A 21,561-nucleotide genomic window follows, 5' to 3' on the forward strand; every position below is an offset into this window, starting at 1 on the left:
GAAGTACTATCTTAGATCATAAGTGATCATAAGTGAAGTTTAAACCATTGTTATAAGACTATTGTGTTAAATATTTCTGCCTTTTGTTTGGATGCATGGATGACTGGACAGTTTCATCTATGTTTAATATATTTTTATATGTTAATATTTGATTATGGGTAGGTTTTTTTAAATATTTTTTAAATTGTAGATAGACACAATATCTTTGTTTTATTTATTTATTTTTCATGTGGTGCTGAGAATGGAACTTAGTGCCTCACACATGCAAGGCAAGCTTTCAACCACTGAGCTACAACCCCAACCCGGGTAGTTTTGTTGTTGTTTGGGGTTGTTTTGCAGACATAAAATTTCCCTATAAACAAATCATCTCTCTGAAATAATTCAATTTTGTTTCTGTCTCCAAAATCTTTATAACAGTTTTTATATACATATGATTAGTTAAGTGACATTTTTCAAACTGACTGCCAAATTTAGGTGACATTGTACCATAAGCACATCTTTGTGAGGCTTAGAGTATTTAAAATGTATTTAGTTCCTTCTAATGTAAAAATGATTTTGATATTATGTCATTTTCATGAAAGGTATTGAAAATAAATTTTAAAATCGAGGCTTATCTATGTGCTCCTAATTTTTTTGTAATTTTTTCAGGAGTTTTCTTCATGTTACTTTCAAAACTATTAATGAGCTGGATGGGGTGATAAATTGCTGTTATCCCAGTGAGTGGGGAAGGTGAGGCAGGAGAATTGCAAGTTCAAGACCAGCAACTTAGTGAGATCTTGTCTCAAAATAAAAAATTAAAAAAACTGGAGATGTAGCTCAGTGGTAAAGTACCTCTGGGTTCAATCCCCAGTACTCCCTCAAAAAAAAGGCCTAGAGAAAAAAATGCCTAGAGAAATTGCAGAAAAAAAAATTAAAAAATAGTTCAAGGTATGCTGGGATATAGCTGTTTAAATGATGCTATTTTTATGCAGTTGAGTGAAAAAGTTAAGACTAAGACAAGATTTAAGTGGAATTTGAAAAATACAAATAGGTTAAAAATGGAGTTGGCTCCCAGTCTGGGAATGTTAAAATGTGTATTTGACAGAGACTTAAGAAAAATAAAAGGAAGGTAATTAGGTAGTAGTTTTGTTAAGTGCAGCTAATGTGAATCCAAGGATCACTGTTAGTAAGGTGTGAACTTTTGGAACTCACCTTGTACTGATGAAATCCTGAATTTGAAATTTTTGATTAATGGTTTAGAAACATGTAAGGTGGCATTTTGTTTTGAGTTGTGGGTCAAGTCTCACCCTTTTAGATGTTATAAGAAAGAATGATAAAGTAGTCCTACAGCATTCTTTTTTTTTTAAGTAAAACAACACTGATTTTCATGATCATATACTAGACTTATGACTTCTTGAAACCTTGGGAAACATTAATTTAAAACTTGTGATTGCTGAGAAGTCATGCTAACTCTGGTAGCATATATAAAGCAGTGTTTTCTGTTTTGTTTCTTAGAAGAATTGGAGGTTTTGGAATGGGAAGGTAGATTGAAAGGAGTGTGATAGGAGCAATGGTCAGGAGAGTAACAGGGAAAGGCAAGAGGAGGAAAGATTGGTATAACTAGAAATAGGATACATCTAGGTGCTTGACAGTTCTAACTATGTTTTAGTAGACATTTAAATTGTATTGCTTTATATGTATTATAAGATTATAAGAATTTGTGTAACCAACATCTTTTCAGTAAATTTTATCAGGATAGAGTTTCTCAAGAGGGTTGTTCTTTACACTTTGAAATGTATTTTTTTTCTTTTTTTTCCCCTCCAGTATGGGGGATTGACAGTTTAATATATTTTTATATGTTAATATATTTGATTATGGGTAGGTTTTTTTTAAAAAAATATGCTTAAGCCATGGGCGGTAGTGCACGTTTGTAATCCCAGCAGCTCAGGAGGTTGAGGCAGGAGGATTGTGAGTTCAGAGATGGCCTCAGCAAAAGCAAGGCACTAAGCAACTCAGACCCTGTCTCTAAATAAAATACAAAATAGGGCTAGGATGTGACTCAGTGGTCGAGTGCCCCTGAGTTCAATTCCTAGTACCCAGAAAAAAAAAAAAAAAGTGTTTAACCTAAGCCACATCCCCAGCACCTCTCCCCACTTTAAAAAAAAATTCCATGCAGGGTCTTACTAAGTTGCTTAGGGTGTTGCTAAGCTGCTGAGGCTGGCTTTGAACTTCCAATCCTCTTACCTCAGCCTCCCAAGTCTCTGAGATTACAGGCGTGTCCCATTGCATCCACTCTAAAATGGATAAGTCTTTGTTGTGGTGCTACCTTATACATTATAAGATGTTTAGCCACAGCTCTGGCCTCTTTCCACAAGAGGTCGAGTGCCCCTGAGTTCAATCCCTGGTACCCAGAAAGTGTAGCCTGTATACTTCCCAGTCATGATAAAAAATGTTGCCAGATGTCCTAGGGCAGGGACAAAACTGCCCCTGATTGAGAAACTCTGGAAAATTTGGGGAACCTCAGTTTATCTAAAGTAAATTAATCAGTTTTTCCTAAGTCATCATCTTTCAGCTGGTGTTTTATTCTGTCTTGTGTGGTTATTTTATATTCAATATTGTTTATTTCTTATAGACTTGTATTCTAGATATCAATAAATAATGTTTGGATCAATTTTTCCCTTTTACTGCAGAACAATGAGTTTGGTTTAAATATACCATGTTCTTACTTTTCGCCTTCTGAAAATCTTAAAAGATTGAAATTGTTCCCTTTTAAAGAGCTTGTGTAAGAGTAATTGTATTTAAGTATTTTCATTTTAGTTTTTTGGGGTGTTAACTTTATTTTTGATTAAAAATAATTATGTCATGCTATAAATTTATTATTTAATATTTTATGGGTTTTTCTTTTGGTATTTTTAAGTATTCCATATATATGAGAAGTGAATGACTTTTCTGAGCCAAGTCTTGATCTTTTCTGTTTTTGCTTTCAACAGTGGCAATTTCCTCCTGTGTTAAATCTTCCTGAAAATGGTTTATCAATGTAAGAATCTGTGTGGTATTAAAGTAGTAGGTTTCTTAGAACAGAATGATACTGAGAGTTACATTCATTGTTTTACACTGAAGCTTTGTGAAACATGAACTTTTGAGACTTGGTGTATCTTAAGAGTAGAACAGAATTTATTTGAGTAGGGTGATAATGTCTTTCTTATACCCTATTGTTTGGAGTTTTAAATTGACTCAAGTAGGAAAGGTACGAGTGGAAATCAACCATCGGTTTAGATAATTCATAAAAGGGAGAAAGTGCATAAACTGATAATTGTTCTCCCTTTATGACTTTATCCCTGAAAGTGTCCCCTAATTTAATTACTTAATCCTGTCCTTTTATGTAAAGTGGCAGTTCTCAATTGTAAGGAAAATAAATCCTCCAAACAAAAAACTAAAGTTCTAGAAAAATAATGATTTTTATTGTACTCAGATGGTAAGATTACACTTTCTCTTCCTATAGGTGGGCCAAAGTCAAGAGTGTTAGCAATATGATTTTGAATTACTTGGTTTTAAAGATTATTTTGGAAATACTGTGTAAAGTTGAATTAGCATTAATCCATAATAGTGGAACAAAGTATTCTTAAAGTAGATTTTGTTTTCATGCATTGTTTTGTGTCCTTGCCTCACTTTCTTCCTAACTTGCTGATAATTTTTGTTATGGATATATGTTGGATTTTTGTTAAACTTTCTGAGGCAGATGCAAGTTGAGTATCCTTTATCAGAAATGCTTGAGATCAGAAGTGTTTCAGATGATGAAATTTTTTGGATTTTGGATTTTGGAAAATTTGTATTTACATTCTGGATATTGGGGATGAGATCCAAGTCTAAACACAAAATTTCTTTTTGAAGTACACCACACATGGCCTGAGGGTGATTTTATGCACTTGTTTTTAGTGCACCTGCATTGTGTGCGTGTGTGTGTGTGTGTGTGTGTGTGTGTGTGTAGTTCTGGGTGTTCAAATCCAGGGTATCACGCATGTTAAGCCTGTGTTCTACCACTCTACTACATCCCCAGCCTCAGTGCACCTGCATTTTATTGTGATCCATCACTCCAGGTCAGGTGTGGTATTTTCCCTTAAGGGTGTCATGTTGATGCTCAAAAGTAGCAGATTAGAGCATTTATAATTTTCAGATTAGGAATGCTCAGCCTGAATTTCTTTAGCTTTTGTCTATTTATAGATTAAATTCATGGTTTTTGATGCTGGACCAGTACTGCATACCTTTAATAAATCCTACTTGATTGTGTTATGTAACTAATTTTATTCATCATTGGATTTTTGTTTGTTAATATTTTATTGAAGATTTTGTACTTCAAATTTGTAGGAGAGATTATGGTTTTCTAATTTTGTACTGCCTGTCTTTTTTATTAGTTATATATGACAGTGGATTGCATTACAATTCTTATTACACTTATAGACCACAAATTTTCATATCTCTGGTTATATACATAGTATATTCACACCAATTCGTGTCTTCATACTGTACTTTGGATAATAATGATCATCACATTCCACCAAATTAATAACCCCATGCCCCCTCCCTTCTCCTCCAACCCCTCTGTCCTATCTAGAGTTCATCTATTCTTCCCATGCTCCCTCTCCCTATCCCACTATGAATCAGCCTCCTTATATCAAAGAAAACATTTGGCATTTGTTTTTTTGGGATTGGCTAACTTCACTTAGCATTATCTTCTCTAACTCCATCCATTTACTTACAAATGCCATGATTTTATTCTCTTTTATTTCTGAGTTATATGCCATTGTGTATATATACCACAGTTTCTTTATCCATTCATCTACTGAAGGACTTCTAGGTTGGTTTCACAGTTTAACTATTGTGAATTGTGCTGCTATAAACATTGATGTGACTGTGTCCCTATAGTATGCTGTTTTTAAGTCCGAGGAGAGGGATAGCTGGGTCAAATGGTGAGTCCGTTCCCAATTTTCCCAGAAATCTGCATACTGCTTTCCATATTGGCTGCACCAATTTGAAGTCCCACCAGCAGTGTATGAGTGTACCTTTTTCTCACCAAAGCTTACTGTTTTGTTCTTATTTTGTATTAAGATAATACTGGACTTAAATGATTTGAGATATGTTCTGTCCTGCAAATTTTGGAAAAGGCTGTAAAACGGCATTACTCCTTTTTAAGTGTTTCATAGAAATCTCTAGTGAAATCATCTGGGCTAGGAGTCCAGGACTGTGCCCCTCACCCCCAGCTTTAATAACAGATTCAATTTCCTTGACATGTATAGTTCTATTGAGCTTGTCTGTTTCATCTTTTTTTTTGGTTTGTTCTAAATTGGTTTGTTCTAAATTGAATTTTACGAATATAAACTTACTCACTGTAAAATATTTCTTTATTTTAATGAATGTAAGATCTGTAGTGACAGTTCATCTTTTCTCTCTCCTTCTTCCCTTCCTTCCTTCCTTCCTTCCTTCCTTCCTTCCTCCCTCCCTTCCTTCCTCCCTCCCTTCCTTCCTCCCTCCCTCCTTCCCTCCCTCCCACCAATGAGGATTGAACTCAGGGCCTGAACACAATGCTAGGTACTCTACCACTGAGTGACATCCCCAGTACTTTTTTGTTTTGTTGCTGCTGTTGTTTTTATTTCATTTTGAAATAAGGCCTCATTGAGTTGCCTCTTCTGGCCTTGAACTTGTGATCTTCCTGCCTCAGCCTCCTAAGTAGCTGGGATTACATACATGAGCCATTGTGCAGACTTCCACTTTTTTCATTCTTGATATTGGTAATTTGTGCCTTCTGCCTTTCTTTTTTATCAGCTTTACTCGTGGCTTATTAATTTTGTTTATTTACTTTGAGAACCAACCTTTTATTTTGTTGATTTTTTTTTTATTTTTAATTTCATTGATTTCTGTTATTTGTAATTTTCTTCCTTTTGCTTTCTTTGGGCTTATTTGTGCTTATTTCCCTTATTTTGTAGTTTCTTTCACTTGTTTTTGCATTGCTCCATGAATGTAGGAACTTAGGTAATTAATTTGGGGGGCGTACCAGGGATTGAACTCTGAGACACTCAACCACTGAACCATATCCCCAGTTCTTTCTTGTATATGAGTTGCCTAGTGCCTTGCTTTTGCTGAGGCTGGCTTTGAACTCACAATCTTTCTGTTTCAACTTCCTGAGCCACCAGGATTACAGTGTGTGCCGCTGCACCTGGTGCTTTTATATATATATATATATATATATATATATATATATATATATATATGTAAAACTGGGGCTCCGGTAAGTAAATTACTTTCTCAAATAAGCAAATTTGACCCATTTTTCAAGAATCTCAGTTTAGGCTTCTTTTCGCCTGCTGTTGCTCTTATTAAAAAAAAAAATCCCCATTCTATCTGTTCTCTCTAATTGATTGTGTTAATTTGTTCTAATTATAATAGAAAAATGCTTAAAAAGTGTTATACTCATGAATACTTAGGAAATATGTTGTTGATTTGTAGAGTTCTTCTAAGGAGACTTTATCTGATTAGAGCTTTATCTTCTTTAGGGGTTGTTTTGTTTTTCCTTCCAGTGTTGGGTATAGAACCCAGGATCTCATGCATGCTAGGCAAGCACTCTATTACTGGGTAACATCCATAGTCCCCCAGTCCTTTCACTTTAAAACAATTATATGGGGGGTAGAAAGTGTTGATGTAACTCAAGATATAAAAATCTCTTCTTGAAGACTGAGTTGGTAAGTCAGCAGAGGGTGCTGTAACATTATATTTTTAAGGGGTGAAGTTTCTTGTTGCCATAATTTATAATTCATATTTGTTCGTTTCATATAGCAATTATTTTAAGAGAACAATTATTGGATTTTTTGAAAGAATAATTTGTTAGTAAACCTTGATGGTTTAGGGTTTACACCTTCAAGTACAAAATTTAAGAAAAAGTTTCTTTTTTGCTATTAAAAAAATATCTTTAAATGGGAAATTTTATTTTGTGTAAACTATTTATTTTTTGTTTTGCATTTTGTCTTTATCTGTTCCAGTCAATTTTGTAAGATTGTGAATTTCTGGAAATTTATAAATTATTGCATTAACTAGATCTTTGAAGTGTGGCTTCCATGGCCTTTTGGTATGCTCTTGGTTATTTTTGTACTTCTTAATACATGAAATATTGAAATTTAGTGCTATTCTAAATCTGGTTGTATTCATTGACACTTATAGAGTAAGACAATTTGCTTGTAATCATTAAATTTTTGAAGTTTACAATAATAGTTATACCCCTTTTTATTCAATGAAAAGTAATTATGTTTCCAATGATTCACATGTAGCAATTTTTCAATAGAATACATTCATTTCAGTGAAATAGACCCAGGTGGTGGTTCTCTATTATAGGGATGATCCATTCAGTACTGAAGACTGGTTTTCCATCAGGAAAAGCAATTGAGTTGTCCTAAGTGAGCCACTTGTGAGAGGAGTCCTTTTTCTGCTTTGCTATCTGAATGAACTCCTATCCATTATATATAATGAGCATATTTATTATTACTATGTTGTGTGCTAATCTGTATGTATGTATGTGTATATATATATATATGTGTGTGTGTGTGTGTGTGTGTGTGTGTGTCAATTGTGAAGCAAAGAAACATCAACATATATTTATTTTGAGAATTAAGTTTGGGAAAGACCAGAGAAGTATAAAGAGGGCTGGGGATGTGACAGCGCTCACCTGGCATGCGCAGGGCTCTGGGTTCAATCCTCAGCACCACATAAAATAAAGATGTTTAGTCCACTGAAAACTGAAAAATAAATATTAAAAAATTCTCTCTCTCTCTCTCACCCCCCCCCCCGCCTCTTAAAAAAAAAAAAAAAAGAAGAAGTATAAAGAGAAAGAGGCCAGATGTGGTGGTGTATGCCTCCAGCTACTTGGGATGCTGTTAAAGGAGTATCCAAGTTGAGGACAGCCTGGGCAACTTAGCGTCTGTCTCAAAGTAAAAAGGGCTTGGGATGTGGCTCAGTGGTAGAGCATTGTCCATCATGGTAGACCTCTGAATTCAGTTCCCATTGCAAGGGGAAAAGGAGAGAGGGGGAAGAGGCAGTGTGAAAATAGTTAACACTGTATATTCAATGCAGTCATTTTCTATAGGGCAATAGTTTGAGCTGTTAGCTAGTATGTTTTCTTTTGGGATGTAATACAAGTTCAAATTCTTCCATTTCTTTTTCTGTTAAATTTAGGTTAGATGTCAATAGCAACAACATAACAGCCAAATGGCTATATTATGATTTACTTACAGTTATGGCTTATGTGGTTTCTGCGTTGTGGATTAGGAGCCTTTGGACGAATTCTATAGAATATCTGTTTAAAGAAGTTGTGCAAATTTTTAAAATCCTTGATGCAAATCAGATTATAGTATTGGAGAAATTCAGTAATTTTGATTTTTTTGCCAGATTTTTTCTTTTATGATTTTTCCTGAATATTAATAGATCCGTCAGAAACAAAGAATGGAAATCAGTTAATTCAGATAGTATTTTTGGAGATAATGTCCTTCCATCAAAACCATTCTTACATAAATATTGCATTGAACCACATGTGAATAATAATTTCATGATACATAAGTAGATGGTTCTTTTATTAAGTTTTTCTGGTTCAATTTTATTTTAAGAATTACTACAGGATAACTTACTTATATTATTTAGAATGTTTTTAAGTTAATTTATATGTATTTCACCATAATAGTTAACATTTCTATCATAATCCTGAGCGTAATAGGAAAATCACAGTTACCTCCTGGGACCAGTGATCATTTAAAGAAACATTTACCTAAGTCATTTTAAAATATAATTTAGAGGAACTGGGATTATGGCTCAGTGGTAGAGCACTTACTAGCATATGTGAGGCACTGGGTTCAATCCTCAGTACCACATAAAAATAAATAAGTAAAATAAAGGTATTGTGTCCATCTATAACTAAAAATATTAAAAAATAATTGAGAGGAGTTAGAATAAAAGAATAGTGTATAACAAGTCTTAGCAATTTTGCCGTGCATTTATATTCAGCAACTTTGGATTTTTAAATATTTTTCCTGGTTTTGAAAGTAACTGAAATGGCAGTGTCTTCTGAATAGAACTCAGTGCAACAAGTTTGCTCATTAGTTGTCAGACATTCAAATAAGATCCTAAAAAGTTCTAGTTTATCATTACTTCCTATTCTTATACTTGACAGCAATACTTGAAGACTTTTTTGTTGTTATCGTGCTGGGGGGTGTAACTAAGGACTTTGTGCATGTTAGGCAAACGTTTTGTACATCCTCAGCCCTAGACATTTTAAAAATCTTTGGCAGCTCATAATTTTGTTTTAGGATATTTTCTTTTTTGTATTGTTAATGCCAGTTAGAATAATCAGTCCTTTATTTTTTTCGTATCTACATCAGCATATTCCATCAGTTATCTTTGAATACAAATCTACTGTTAGCACTTACCCCATCAAATCAAACAGATTGTGCAAATGGCATAAAAGATGAAAGAATTTATTATTACACATCCTTTTAGTTAAATGAAGTTATTAGGTTCTTGTCTAAAATATTTTTGTGATGAATTACTAAGTTGATAAGAATACCATATGTTCCTTCTGATTTAGAAATGTGTTATTCATCTAGTAGTTTTGAGTTCTGCAGAATTTATCCTAGGATATCATCATCTAACAATTCATATGAAATGTCTCTTAGATGACCTATTTTCCTATATCATTAAAGTCCAGAGTACTGCTATTTCTTTGCTTTCATCTTCTGATTTGTGCATTAATTGTGAAATATCTTTCCTTGACAAGTTTCTTTGCTTTACTATTGTAAGTGGAAAATGAGAAAGCTTAAATATTCATTTTTTTTTTTTTTGTCAATGATAGCTAAAAGCAGACTCCAAAGATGGGGTCTGCATTCTTATTTTATGCTTTCTTGAAAGATGATGCAATATTTTAGGCAATAGAGTTAGAAAATGGAGGAAGGGTTCATTATTATACCTTTCTGCCAACCATCCCATTCTTTCAAATTTTTATTATTTTAGTCTTTTTAAATATAGTTGGATATAATTGTTGAATGATAATAAAATAATTTCTAGGATGTGAAATAGCAAAATGTTATAAGAGATCACTAAATTCTATAATATATCTTGGATTTATAAAAGCACACAGTGAATAGATATAGTATTTACTAGATGGAATGAGTTGTTATTTTTTTTAAAACGAGATGTTTTTGCGGTACTGGGGATTGAAGTCACTGCTTCAGCACATGTTAGAAAAGCTCTTGCTACATCCCCATCTTTTTTTTGGTGGTGGGGGGGTTTACTGAGGAATGAATTTAGGGGCATTCGATCACTGAGTCACATCCCCAATCCTATTTTGTATTTTTTTTAGAGACAGGGTCTCACTGAGTTGCGTTGTGCTTTGCTTTTTGCTGAGGCTGGCTTTGAACTCTAAAAGGCCTAGAGCCTCCCTAGCCACTGGGATTACAGGTGTGTGCCACTACGCCTGGCAGCTACATCCCCATCTTTAAGTGAGTTTTTCCCCGTCTTTTGAAGTCCATTAAGAGGAATAGAATAGCAGTAAGAAGGGATAAAATATCAATCATTAAAATTTTTAGAACTACATGAAAAGGAAACTCATAACTTAAAATTGGGTCCATTGGATCTTAACTGAGTTAAGGATTCTGTGGATCTTTATTGATTTATATATCTATCAGCCTCATATTGTCCACTATGTTTGATATTCTGTGAATTTACAGTGTTCTTTTAAAATATCAAGAGTAAAAAATGTAATTACAAATCATAAGTTTAACTTATATTTTCTCCCAAATATTTATTTTAAAAAGATTTGATTTTTATGACATAACTTGCTCTTAAGTCATGTTTAATTTTAGAATTTGCTTACAATTACTTTTGGAAATGGCAGGGAACAGGTGAAACAACATTGGATTTCTACTCAGTTTATGACATCTCAGGTGTACTTTATCTTATAGACCATCTATGTAATTTACTTACAGGTATTTCTGTATTAATTCTATTTGTAGCTCTATTGAAAATTGGGTAAGAAGAATATGTCACTTTTGAAATTTTAAGTCTTTATTATGAATGTCAAGTAAATTTTATTAAGTGCCCATATTCATATTTTTTTCTTTAACAGATTTTTTCCATCCATCTATCTACTTATTTATTTATTTGTTGTTGCTGGACATTTATGTATCTATTTATTTATTTATTTATGGTGCTGAGTGCTGAGAATAGAACCCAGTGCCTCACATATGCTAGGCAAGCGCTCTACCACTGAGCTACAACTCCAGCCCCACATTCATTCTTAACTCTTTGCAGCTTCCTGAGACGTTTAAAAAAAAAAAAAGGATTGAATACTTACTTACAAAGGGTCTATTTTGTAAACATGCAGTGCATTATTTAAAGCTTGTTTTTTTTCTTCTTCCAATTTTTAAGTTTTTGATACTATTAGGGATGAAACCCAGGGCTTGATGTATGCTGGTCAGTTGCTTTACCACTGAGCTACTTCCCTAACCTTTGTACAATTTTAATAATTCAAAGGGAATAATCAGAATTTGATAGAGTCTATAACTTGTCTGTAGTGCAGTATTTTTGGTATTTTGATTTTATTTTTTGGCAGATATAACATTTTTGCTGGTTTCAGTTTTCTTTAGTATATTTCTGATTGTCAAGGATTAGTGTTAGATGCTAACTTTTGGATAAAGAGTGGTTTTAAGGTTTAAAAGGAATAACAGAAGTCTAAAACTACTACATTTTTTCCTAATAAATCATTCATTCTAAATTTATTCTATCTAAATATATGATCTCTAGTAACTGATGATTGTTTCATAATTATATAGAAGTAAGCAAACATAAATGACACTAGCTTTTTGGGGAGAGTTGTGGGGCAGTGCTGGGGATAGATCCTACCTAGGTCCTTGTCTTAGCACTATACCACTGAGATGCCTATAATATTTGAATGTTGATCATTTACTCATTTAGGGGGAGATTACATATATTTTCAGATTTTTAGCTCATAAATCTAGAAGTAATATATCAGTACTTTATAGAAATAAAACCAGGAAGGTATATAGTTATCTTTTTGCCTTTGTTGTGAGTATAATTTAATTCTGATTTACTAATTAAGTTCCCTCAGTTTATACTGATGACTTAAAAAAATTTTTGTCCTCTGAAATCTGCCAGGTTTGTAGTATTCACATTTGTCTATTGCAAAGTAATTTGTTTCACTGAATGAGGTTTATATGTTAGGAAACATTCTCTTATTTAGGAAGTCAAAACTTTAGTTTTAAGAAAATGTTAAAATTAGGCTTAAGAAGAATATTCCATGCTTTGGGAAAATGTTGACATTATCATGTGAGAAAAACAGGGTATAGTGTATTTTGTAAAGAATTCTGAATCTATATTTAGATGCATATGCTTAGGTAAAAGACTGGAAATTTTGTGTGCTATATTGTTAATTGGAATAACCATTGAATAGGTGGTTTGCATGCTTCTTAGGTGCTTGTATGGGTTCTTAGAGTTTTCTAAAATTTTAAGTTGTTGTAAAACTTTAAAAAATATTTCAACTTGCCCATTATGTACACTGGAATAACAATTTGTTATTACCTTACAGTAACACACAGTGCACACAGTTGGTAAAGAATACCTTCCTGTAATCCTATCATGTATATTGAGTTTTATGGGGAAAATTACTTGATGCCTGGAAAGTATATTGGCCTGTGGCTGTAACTATAAATGTTACCTTCTTGTGATTGGTCAAAAGCCCATGATATTTGGTGGTAAAAACAAGTTCTGTAAGTTTATTTTGGAGTTGTAGTTAACCACTTTACATATTTATTCTCTCTTAAAATATACTCTTTCATTTTTAGGCATTATCCAATTGGTTTGCTATTTGATCTTCTTGCATCAAGTTCAGCTCTTCCTTGGAACATCACAGTACATTTTAAGGTATAGTTTAAATAGCATTTCCCATTTGTCCCACTTGCAATACTTAATAAATAGAGTAGTTTTTTTTAAGTGAAGTTATTTATTGTTTTTCTTATGACATCCTTAGTTGCTAAGCTTCCATTAGTGTTTGCTGTAAAATATTTTTCAATTTCTTTCTAACTTTTGGCTGATCCACTTAAAGTTTTAATGATAAGTAGCCCCCCCCCCTTTTAAATTAGAGCTAAATCTGCTATTTTGAAAATTTATAATAGTTTTTAAAAATTTATGTTTTATTTTAAAAATCAAATAGAATAAAATTCCTGAGCGTAGATGTGCACAAGGCTAGGAAGGAGGACAGCCTAATGCTTTTGAGTAGTTCTAAGACTAATGTGATTGAATGAGGAGAAGAGTTAGATGACAGTCCAAAGATTTGATGTATCTCTCTTTTGAGAAATGTTCATTCCTGTAGTGTTTAAGACCAGGATAAATTTAGTATGATATGCTTTAGTGTCACTGTATTACAGACATATTCCACCATTCTTCTGCTCTACCCTCCAGTTCATTTGCAAACACTGTTGAAGAATTGAAAATACTTTTAATTGCTCATGGACAGTAATTCTCAAATGCAGTGGGTAACAGAGGGGAGGCATAGAGTTTGAGAAAGTCACTTAGGTGTCTGATTTGCTTTCTTGTAGGGGTACCAATTCAAAGTCAATGCCCATCCATTCTTCCTATGTTGCTTTTCCTTCCCGTTTTATTGTAATGAGTGTGGGTCACTAGAGCTTCTTATTTCTCTGTGTATGTACACTAATGTGCATTGCACAGTACTGTGTTATTATAGCTCACGGTTGCCATAAAACCTCACAGTTGGAGCATGTGATTCTAATATGTGTGAATTTTAATTCCCATGATATATTGAGAGCAAGAACTGCATGTACATACAGCAATTTACATTTAGAGTAGTGTGAGAATAAAACTTCTTCAAATATATTAAGGCTAGAGGTTATGTATTAACAAGTCTTTCCTGTTAATGCTTGAAAATAAGAGTACAGTATTTACATTGTTTACTTTTGTGTGAGTATATGTTTGGGTATGAGAGAGAGAGATGTATCCTAAAAGACTTTGAAATGTAAGTTAAAATGTGTTGTAGCTATCTGTTAATTAATTCTTTTGGTAAATATTGAGATTCTTCTCTGAGCCAGCCAGTCTCTGTTCTAGGAGCTTGGGATACATAGAATGATGGAGTGACATTCAAAAACTCAAGCATTTTAGGGTACTTAGTGGTACTACATAAGTTATTGGTTGAATAAGTCAGTGGATTATAATGATAGGAAAAGAAAGATTAAGGCGTGTTTGCATTGGTATAGTGCAGTGAGTCTAGAAGCAATGTGAGAACCCCTGGGGTTGGGGGCATGTGCCCTGAAATCCTTTCAGGAGATCCATTAGGTAAAATCTATTCCCATGATAATATTGAAAATTATTTGCCCTTTCTACCGTGTTAACATTTGCACTGATCTGCAAAAACAGTGGTGGTTAAAACTGCTGGGGACCTAAGCATAAAGCAAAGCAGTGTACCAAGTTACTAGTGGTCATTCTGTTCTTCAGGACTATCCACTTACAGTAAAAAGAATACTTGTTCACCTAACACTGTTCTGGATAAAGTGTTTTTTTGTTGTTGTTTTTGTTTTTTTCCGGGGGCGTGGGGGTGGTCCTGGGAATTTAGTCCAGGTTGTTGCACATCCTAGACAGATATTCTAACCCTGAGCTACTAGGTGCAATTCAAAATTATTACTTATTATTAATCTTGATTCTTAAGTACATGTGTTTTTAATACCTTGTGTGATGAAATGGGTAGTACACATAAAGCACTTTTTTGGGAAGACAAATATGGTTGTCTTAGAGAAAAGCCTGTGTCCCCTACATGATTTGGTTTCCAGCTGAACTAGCCATATTTTTCTTAGGATATCTGACACACTTTGGGTGCCAGTGATTAAAAAAACTTCAAAGTGAAAACTACAATTTTAGAAAACACGAATCTGCCACTATGAGTGTGACAGCCTCTTTCTGGAAGAATTTTCTAATGAGACTGATGGTAGTTTTAACATACAGTTTGTAAAAAAAAAAAAAAAAAAAAAATTCATGGAGTGAAATGTGTCAACATTTGGAGATCTACATAACACAGCTTTCAGCTACTTGAGCCTTTCTTTCAGCTACTTGAATCTTTCTGATCCTAGTCAGTATTGGGGGAAAATTATTGCCCCGATTCCTGCCCCACTCAAATACTGTGTACTGAGTTCCTTTATGCATTATATTATGATCTAGCTTACCCCAAAGATTGTCTACAGGTATTTAATCAATACCTTGTACTAATTTTGTAGGCCTCCTACTTTGTACTATCCTGGCACTTTTAGCTGATTATAATGAAATTTAAAGGATTAATTTGGAGGTAGGAAATCAATGCTTTTAGTGAGAAAACTGTTTTTTTCCCCTTTTTTAAGTTTCTAGAAGATAGTTTATTTTCTTTCAACATATTGTGTTTATTAACAATTTATATTAGTTAGTGGTTAGTGTTCCAGCATTTATTTCATCTTTTATGATGTGGTCTTGAATGTGCTAAGTGATATTTGTATTTAAATCAGACTTGTTAGAGTTTTATTTAACAGTTGATTTCAAATTTCAAAAATCTTGATTAGATTTTGTGTAGTACTAAATCCTACAAGAGACCCCAGTGCCTCTGATATGATCAGTCAGATAGACTGATTCTTGAAAAACAAACAAAAACCTGCTGAAAACTTTGCAACCGTGTGTTTTCTATTTTTTAAGCCAACTTTGATGCTTGTGATTTGAATAGATTTATAGTATTTATCATGAATATGTTTTATTGTCTATAGTAATGTTTTGGGAACTTTAACAAGCTTTCAAATTACCTCTGTATCAAAGTGTAGATTGTGATTCTGTAGGTTTAGGGTGGATACAGAGATGCTGTATTTCTAACACGCTTACGGGTAATGTGATATTATTGGTCTACCAGACTACATGTTAAGTAACAAGAGTTTAGAGAATACTGCAGATATAAAAGTGAATAATAATTGTCTACAGAACCAAAGGGTTTTACAGATGAGTCAGAATGTGTTTTTATAAGAATTTATGAATTCTGAGAAAAATACTATATGATTATAAAATGTTAACTGCTTTAAAATGTGCATATTTGGTTATTTACCCTGATTTCTTTCACTGTTTTCCAAAATAGGAGTGAAAATTATACTTCTTCAGTCTTTTCTAATTTTAATGATTTTTTAAAAAATTTCTGAACTCATTTAGCCTACTAAGAAAATTTTCTCATTTCTGTCTTCTCTGTTTTTTTATAGAAACATTCAGACCTGTATTAGAAAAGTTGAGAGTAGTTCAGTTAACAACCACATTTTGCCATTTTTGCTTTGCTTTACTTCTCTGTCCCACCCCCTCTCCCCCTTTGATTTTTCCTCCCTTAGATTTTTGATTTTTCCTTAGGCATGCTGCTTGTAAATCTGCATTAATGCAAAAGGATCCTTTCAGTGTGTGGAATTTTTCAAAAGGGTGTTAGTGTGACTTGAGAATTTAGTGATATCAGGTGAGGATATCCAGCTCTTTGAAATGCCTAGTTCTATCTATAATGTAAATGCAGTTTGTTACTCTATTGGGGTGGGGGGATTTAAAAAAAAAATAACCCTTGCTTTTTTTCTCTCTTTCCTGGTAAAATGGTGCTGATTTGTTTTTAAGAAGAGCAGATATCATTTTGAATTTATTAAGGTCAAGAGCTCACATTTGCTAAGCAAATGAGGATAGTACTAATATGCTAAACTCCCCTGAATGTTGGGAATACCACAAGTTAGATATGCCAGACCATCCTGTTGTGCTTAAACAGACCCTGCTGCTGGTTCTGGCTGTTCTTGAGAGTGCTCATATGACTGACCACACCTGATTTCTGATGGACAGTTTTTTTGCTATGCCAAAACCCACTTGTCTTAGTGAAAAAATGTATCATATCTTTGCTTCTATTCTCTGTTGATGACATAGGTGTGAGGTAGCTTTCCATGTTCTTCAGTGTACTTTTGGCTTCTCTCTTGCTTCTACACTGCTTGTGCTTTCCAGCAATAAATATTTGTGGTTGCTTTAGAGTATCTCTCAATAGTATGTTGTTTTAGTTATCTATTACTGTTTGACAGACTACAGGTTGAAAATTCCTTGTCCAAAAAGCTTGGAACAAGAATTCTTTCAGATATTGGGTTTTTGTTTTGTTTTTTGGAATATTTGTGTAGACATTACAATTTGAGCGTTGCTAATCCAAGAAATCCAAAATATGTCAAAATCTGAACATTTTTCTCTCATGTTGGTGTTCAAAAGTTTCGGATTTTGGATTTCAGATTAGTGATGTTCAGTCTATGCTACAAATCTAACAGTGTAAAATACACAGTTTCTGTGGATCAGGAGTGTAGGCATGATTTTACTCAGTCTTCCACATAAGTCTTAGACAAGGCTGCTTTCAAGATATTGACTGGGCTTCAATTTCATTTGAAAGCTTGATTTAGGAAGAATCTGCTTTCAGGCTTGTTCAGAATAAACCACATTTTCTTGTGTTACAGGATTGAGGGCCCTGTCTTTGCGATGCCTATTAGCTGCCAGCTGCACTCAGCACTTTGAGACTACTTCAATTTCCTTATCATATTCACTTTTCTAACATGGCCACATCTTGTTAGAGTCTAAAGATAGTCTAGCAGCATGGCAGAATTTTATGTAACATGATTTGGTCACAGGATTAAGATCTTGTCACTTTTCCCATATTCCTTGGGATTGAAGCAAGTTACTGTTTTGTGCGCTCTCAGGGGAAAAGCATTATAGAGTGATGAACACCACGAGGTGTTGATCATGGAGGTTCATACAAACTATGAAATTAGGTTTATTTAGTCACTCATATATTAATCAAATATGTAGTGAAGTTAATATCGGCTTTTAGCTTTGGCAGAGTAACTAGTATTTTTTTTTCTTTAACTGTAACTATAAAACATGGCAAAATACATTAAGTAGAGCTACTTTTAGGCACTGAATATTAGAGAGCAAAGAAAGCAAGCCCCATGGTTAGTTCATCTTTGTGCTTTGGGACAGTATTCTGACTGTGGCATAAGGAGCAGAATTGAAGCACAGAGCAAGGGAGTTCTACTGAACTGAAGATGCAGAGATTGGAGTATTGGGTTTCTGAAGTAATTGGAACTTGCTAGGAAGGGTATCAGTAAGAAGGAACTAAGGTGTGTGTGTGTGGGGTGGGGGTTCCCAAGGGTACTTGGTTGAGGGCTGGGCTACACCTACATAGATGATTGCAAGGCCTAGTAGAGAGTGATTGTTATGGGGTTAAGAGCAGAACTAGATGCTGGGAGTCCTACAGTGGTAAGAAATATTGGATTCCAGATTGTCCAGAATATATATATACATCAAAATAACACACTGAATATTTATCTGAAATACCAGAATTTGAAATTAAGTATTATACTTCAGGTCAGGGATTGGCAAACCATGGATTGTATGTCAAATCTGGCCTCTGACCCCGACCCCCCTTTTTCTTTTGTCTTCTTTTGACTTGGTACTGCAGATTGAACTCAGGGACACTCTTACTACTGAGATACATCCACATTTCCCACCCCCACCCCTTTTTGAGACCACGTCTCACTAAATGGTCCAAACTGGGCTTTAACTTGTGATCCATCATCTTGCCTTAGCCTCATGAATCACTGGAGTTATAGGTATACCACCACAGCTAGCTGGCCTACTGATAGTTTTTGCATGGCCTATGACATAGGGGTAGTATTTATGTTTAAATGTTTGGGAAAAAATTAAGAATAAAAGTTTGTGACCATATAAAAGTTTCAGTAACCATAAATAAAGATGCATTGAAATGTGGCCATCTATGAAAGTTTATACAAAATCTGTGGCTTCTTTGGGGCTGTAACAGCAGAGTTGAGTATTTGCAGTTGAAAGGAATGGCTTATTCATGACAAATTCTCTACAGAAAGTTTAACAACCTCTGTTGTAGAGTAAGAGTTGTTCTAGACCTGCCCTAATAAAGCCTTAAACTAAGACATTTTAAGCTTAGTTTAAGCGTAAACTAAGCTATCAAGAACAAAACTCAGTAGCTTAAAAAAAACAGATAAACTGGAATCCTTATACCATATTCACAATGCCGAATACACAGTCAGCAATTACTTGCCTGGCAAATAAACAGAAATATGTCATGTATAATGAGTGAAGGAAAATTTGCTTCAGTAGAAATTGACCCTTAGATAAGCCCACAACAACAGAGCCTCTGGGATAACACCATATAGTCTAACATACATGTAATTGGAGTTCATGGAGATGAGAGGGGGGAGAGAATGGGCTAAAGAAAAAAAAAATTGGGGGGGAAATTTTAATGACTTAATGAAAGGTTTATATTCCTAAATTGAAAGAAAGAAAGAAAAAACAAAACACAACCAAAGGCAGCACATAAAATTCTATGTGTTGGGAATGTAGCTCACTTGTATAGCATTTGTCTAGAATACCTGAGGCCCTCCCTGAGTTTAGGTGTCGAATGTATATGTATACTTATTGTGTGTGTATGTGGCGTAAGTTGATATAAGAACAACTACCATCCTTTCTTATAAACAAGAAAAGACTGAAAATTTATAAAAATAAGATAGCTATAATCTTTGGATAATGGAATTAAGGGTGAATTCATTCTTTCAGGGTAGTTTTCTGCATTTTCAAAACCATTATAAATATACACATCTCTTTCTATAAAACTTCTAGAACAGAAATACCATTTTACACGATTTGTATTCTTTACTAGAATTTTGGAAAGTACAGAAACAAAATTTTCTAGAGAAATAATAGAATAATTTCTCAAAGTTACAGTAATTAAGGCTGTTGGGAACCTACATAATTGGGAAAATATTTACAAATTGTATATCTAATAAGTGTATAGACTACAGTATAAGGAACTTTTATAACTCAAGAATAAAAAGATAAATAAACAAGTGAAAAATGGCCAAAGGATTTGAACAGGAATTTCTTCAAAGAAGATGTAAAATTGGCCAGTAAATATATGAAGAAATGCTTAGCATAATTAGCCATTGGGGAAATACAAAAACAAAACAATATCAACAATGAAAACTTTACAGTGATTTATCCCTACACATCCTAGATTGATCATAATTTTAAAAGTTGGATAATAATATGTTGAAGAGGGTGTGTCCTCATTGCAGCCTTCCTTCATTATTGATGGGAAAGTAAAGTAAGTACATCCACCAAGCAGTGTAGCACGTCCTCAGATGTTTAAACAGACTTATTGTGTGATGCAGCATTCCACTCCTAATAATGTACACAAGAGAATGGAAAATATACCAACACCAAAACTTGTACGTGCATATTCATAACTTCATTATTTATAATAAGCAAAAACTGGAATCAACTCAAATGCCCATTATTGATTGATGAATGGATGAACAATATATATCATATAATCTGTAATATAATTATTTCATGATAGGAATGTATTACAAATGTTCTCTACAACCTTGAAAACATAATGTTAATTGAAAGAAGGAAGACAAAAAACTGCATGGTGTATAATTCATTTCTATTAAATGTCCAGTGTAGTGAAATCCATAGAGGTAGTACATTAACTGCTTTTCAGCATTTAGAAGGACTGCATGAAAACAGTGCTAATGGGTGTGGGATTGTTTTCTTTATGGGATGATGAAAATGTTACTCCATTTGGTAAGTACTGATTGCATGACCTTGCGAATATAATGAAAACCACTCAAATCCTACTCCTTTAAAAAGGTGAATATTAAGAAGTGAGTTATATCTCAGTTTTTTAAATAAAAGTCTTTATTAGGGAATTGCAATTATACATAATTGTGGGGTCCATTTTGACATAGTCACACATGCATGGAATATGATTTACTCCATTCTGTCCACAGTGTTTTCTCTTTACCCTCCTTCCTCCCCCTGTTCTCCTTCTTCTACTTCCCTGGCTTTTCATCTGTTATTTTTTTCTTCTTTCAATTGATAGTTTATAGATATACATAATCTGTGGTATATTCATATATAAACACGTAGCGTAATTTGTCAAATTCATTCCTCAGTTCTTTCCTTTCCTGTCCGTCCTTCTGCCCCCTCAATACCCTTCCTCTACACTTATGTCCACTCTATTTTCATGGCATCTACCTTTATCCCCTTTTTCGTTACACTGCTCTAGCTTCCATGTATGAGAGAAGACATTTGACCCTTGAATTTATGAGTCTGGCTTATTTCACTTAGCATGATGTTTTCTGTTTACCAGCAAATGGCATAATTTTGTTCTTTATGGCCAAGTAAAACTCCATTGTGTATATATTCCACATTTTCTTTATCCATTCATCTGTTGATGGGCATCTGGGCTGATGTCATAACTTGGCTGTTGTGAATTGTACTGCCATTGACTTTGGTGTGCCCCTATCATTATAGTATGCTGACTTTAGTTCTTTTGGATAAATACCAAGGAGTGAGACAGCTGGATCAAATGGTGCTTCTATTGGTTTTTAGAGGAATCTCCATCTAGTGCTTTCCAAAGTAGTTGTACTA

The 21,561-nt window shown here is 33.8% G+C and overlaps 1 protein-coding gene across 3 annotated transcripts in view; it reads left to right on the forward strand.

The window, feature by feature from the left end:
• The window catches only part of Atg5 (autophagy related 5), a 116,826-nt gene that overhangs the window by 18,562 nt on the left and 76,703 nt on the right, over positions 1-21,561 (forward strand). For 2 of the 3 annotated variants that reach the window (XM_076859886.2, XM_076859888.1), the window contains exon 4: positions 12,870-12,948. The exons of the other annotated variant lie outside the window; for it this stretch is intronic. In XM_076859886.2, the coding sequence (XP_076716001.1) occupies positions 12,870-12,948 (79 nt within the window). The remainder of the gene's footprint in view (positions 1-12,869; positions 12,949-21,561) is intronic. 3 annotated transcript variants of the gene reach the window in all.

The sequence above is a fragment of the Callospermophilus lateralis genome, chromosome 6 (genome assembly GCF_048772815.1).
Source record: "Callospermophilus lateralis isolate mCalLat2 chromosome 6, mCalLat2.hap1, whole genome shotgun sequence".
In the NCBI taxonomy this organism is placed as follows: Eukaryota; Metazoa; Chordata; class Mammalia; order Rodentia; family Sciuridae; genus Callospermophilus; species Callospermophilus lateralis.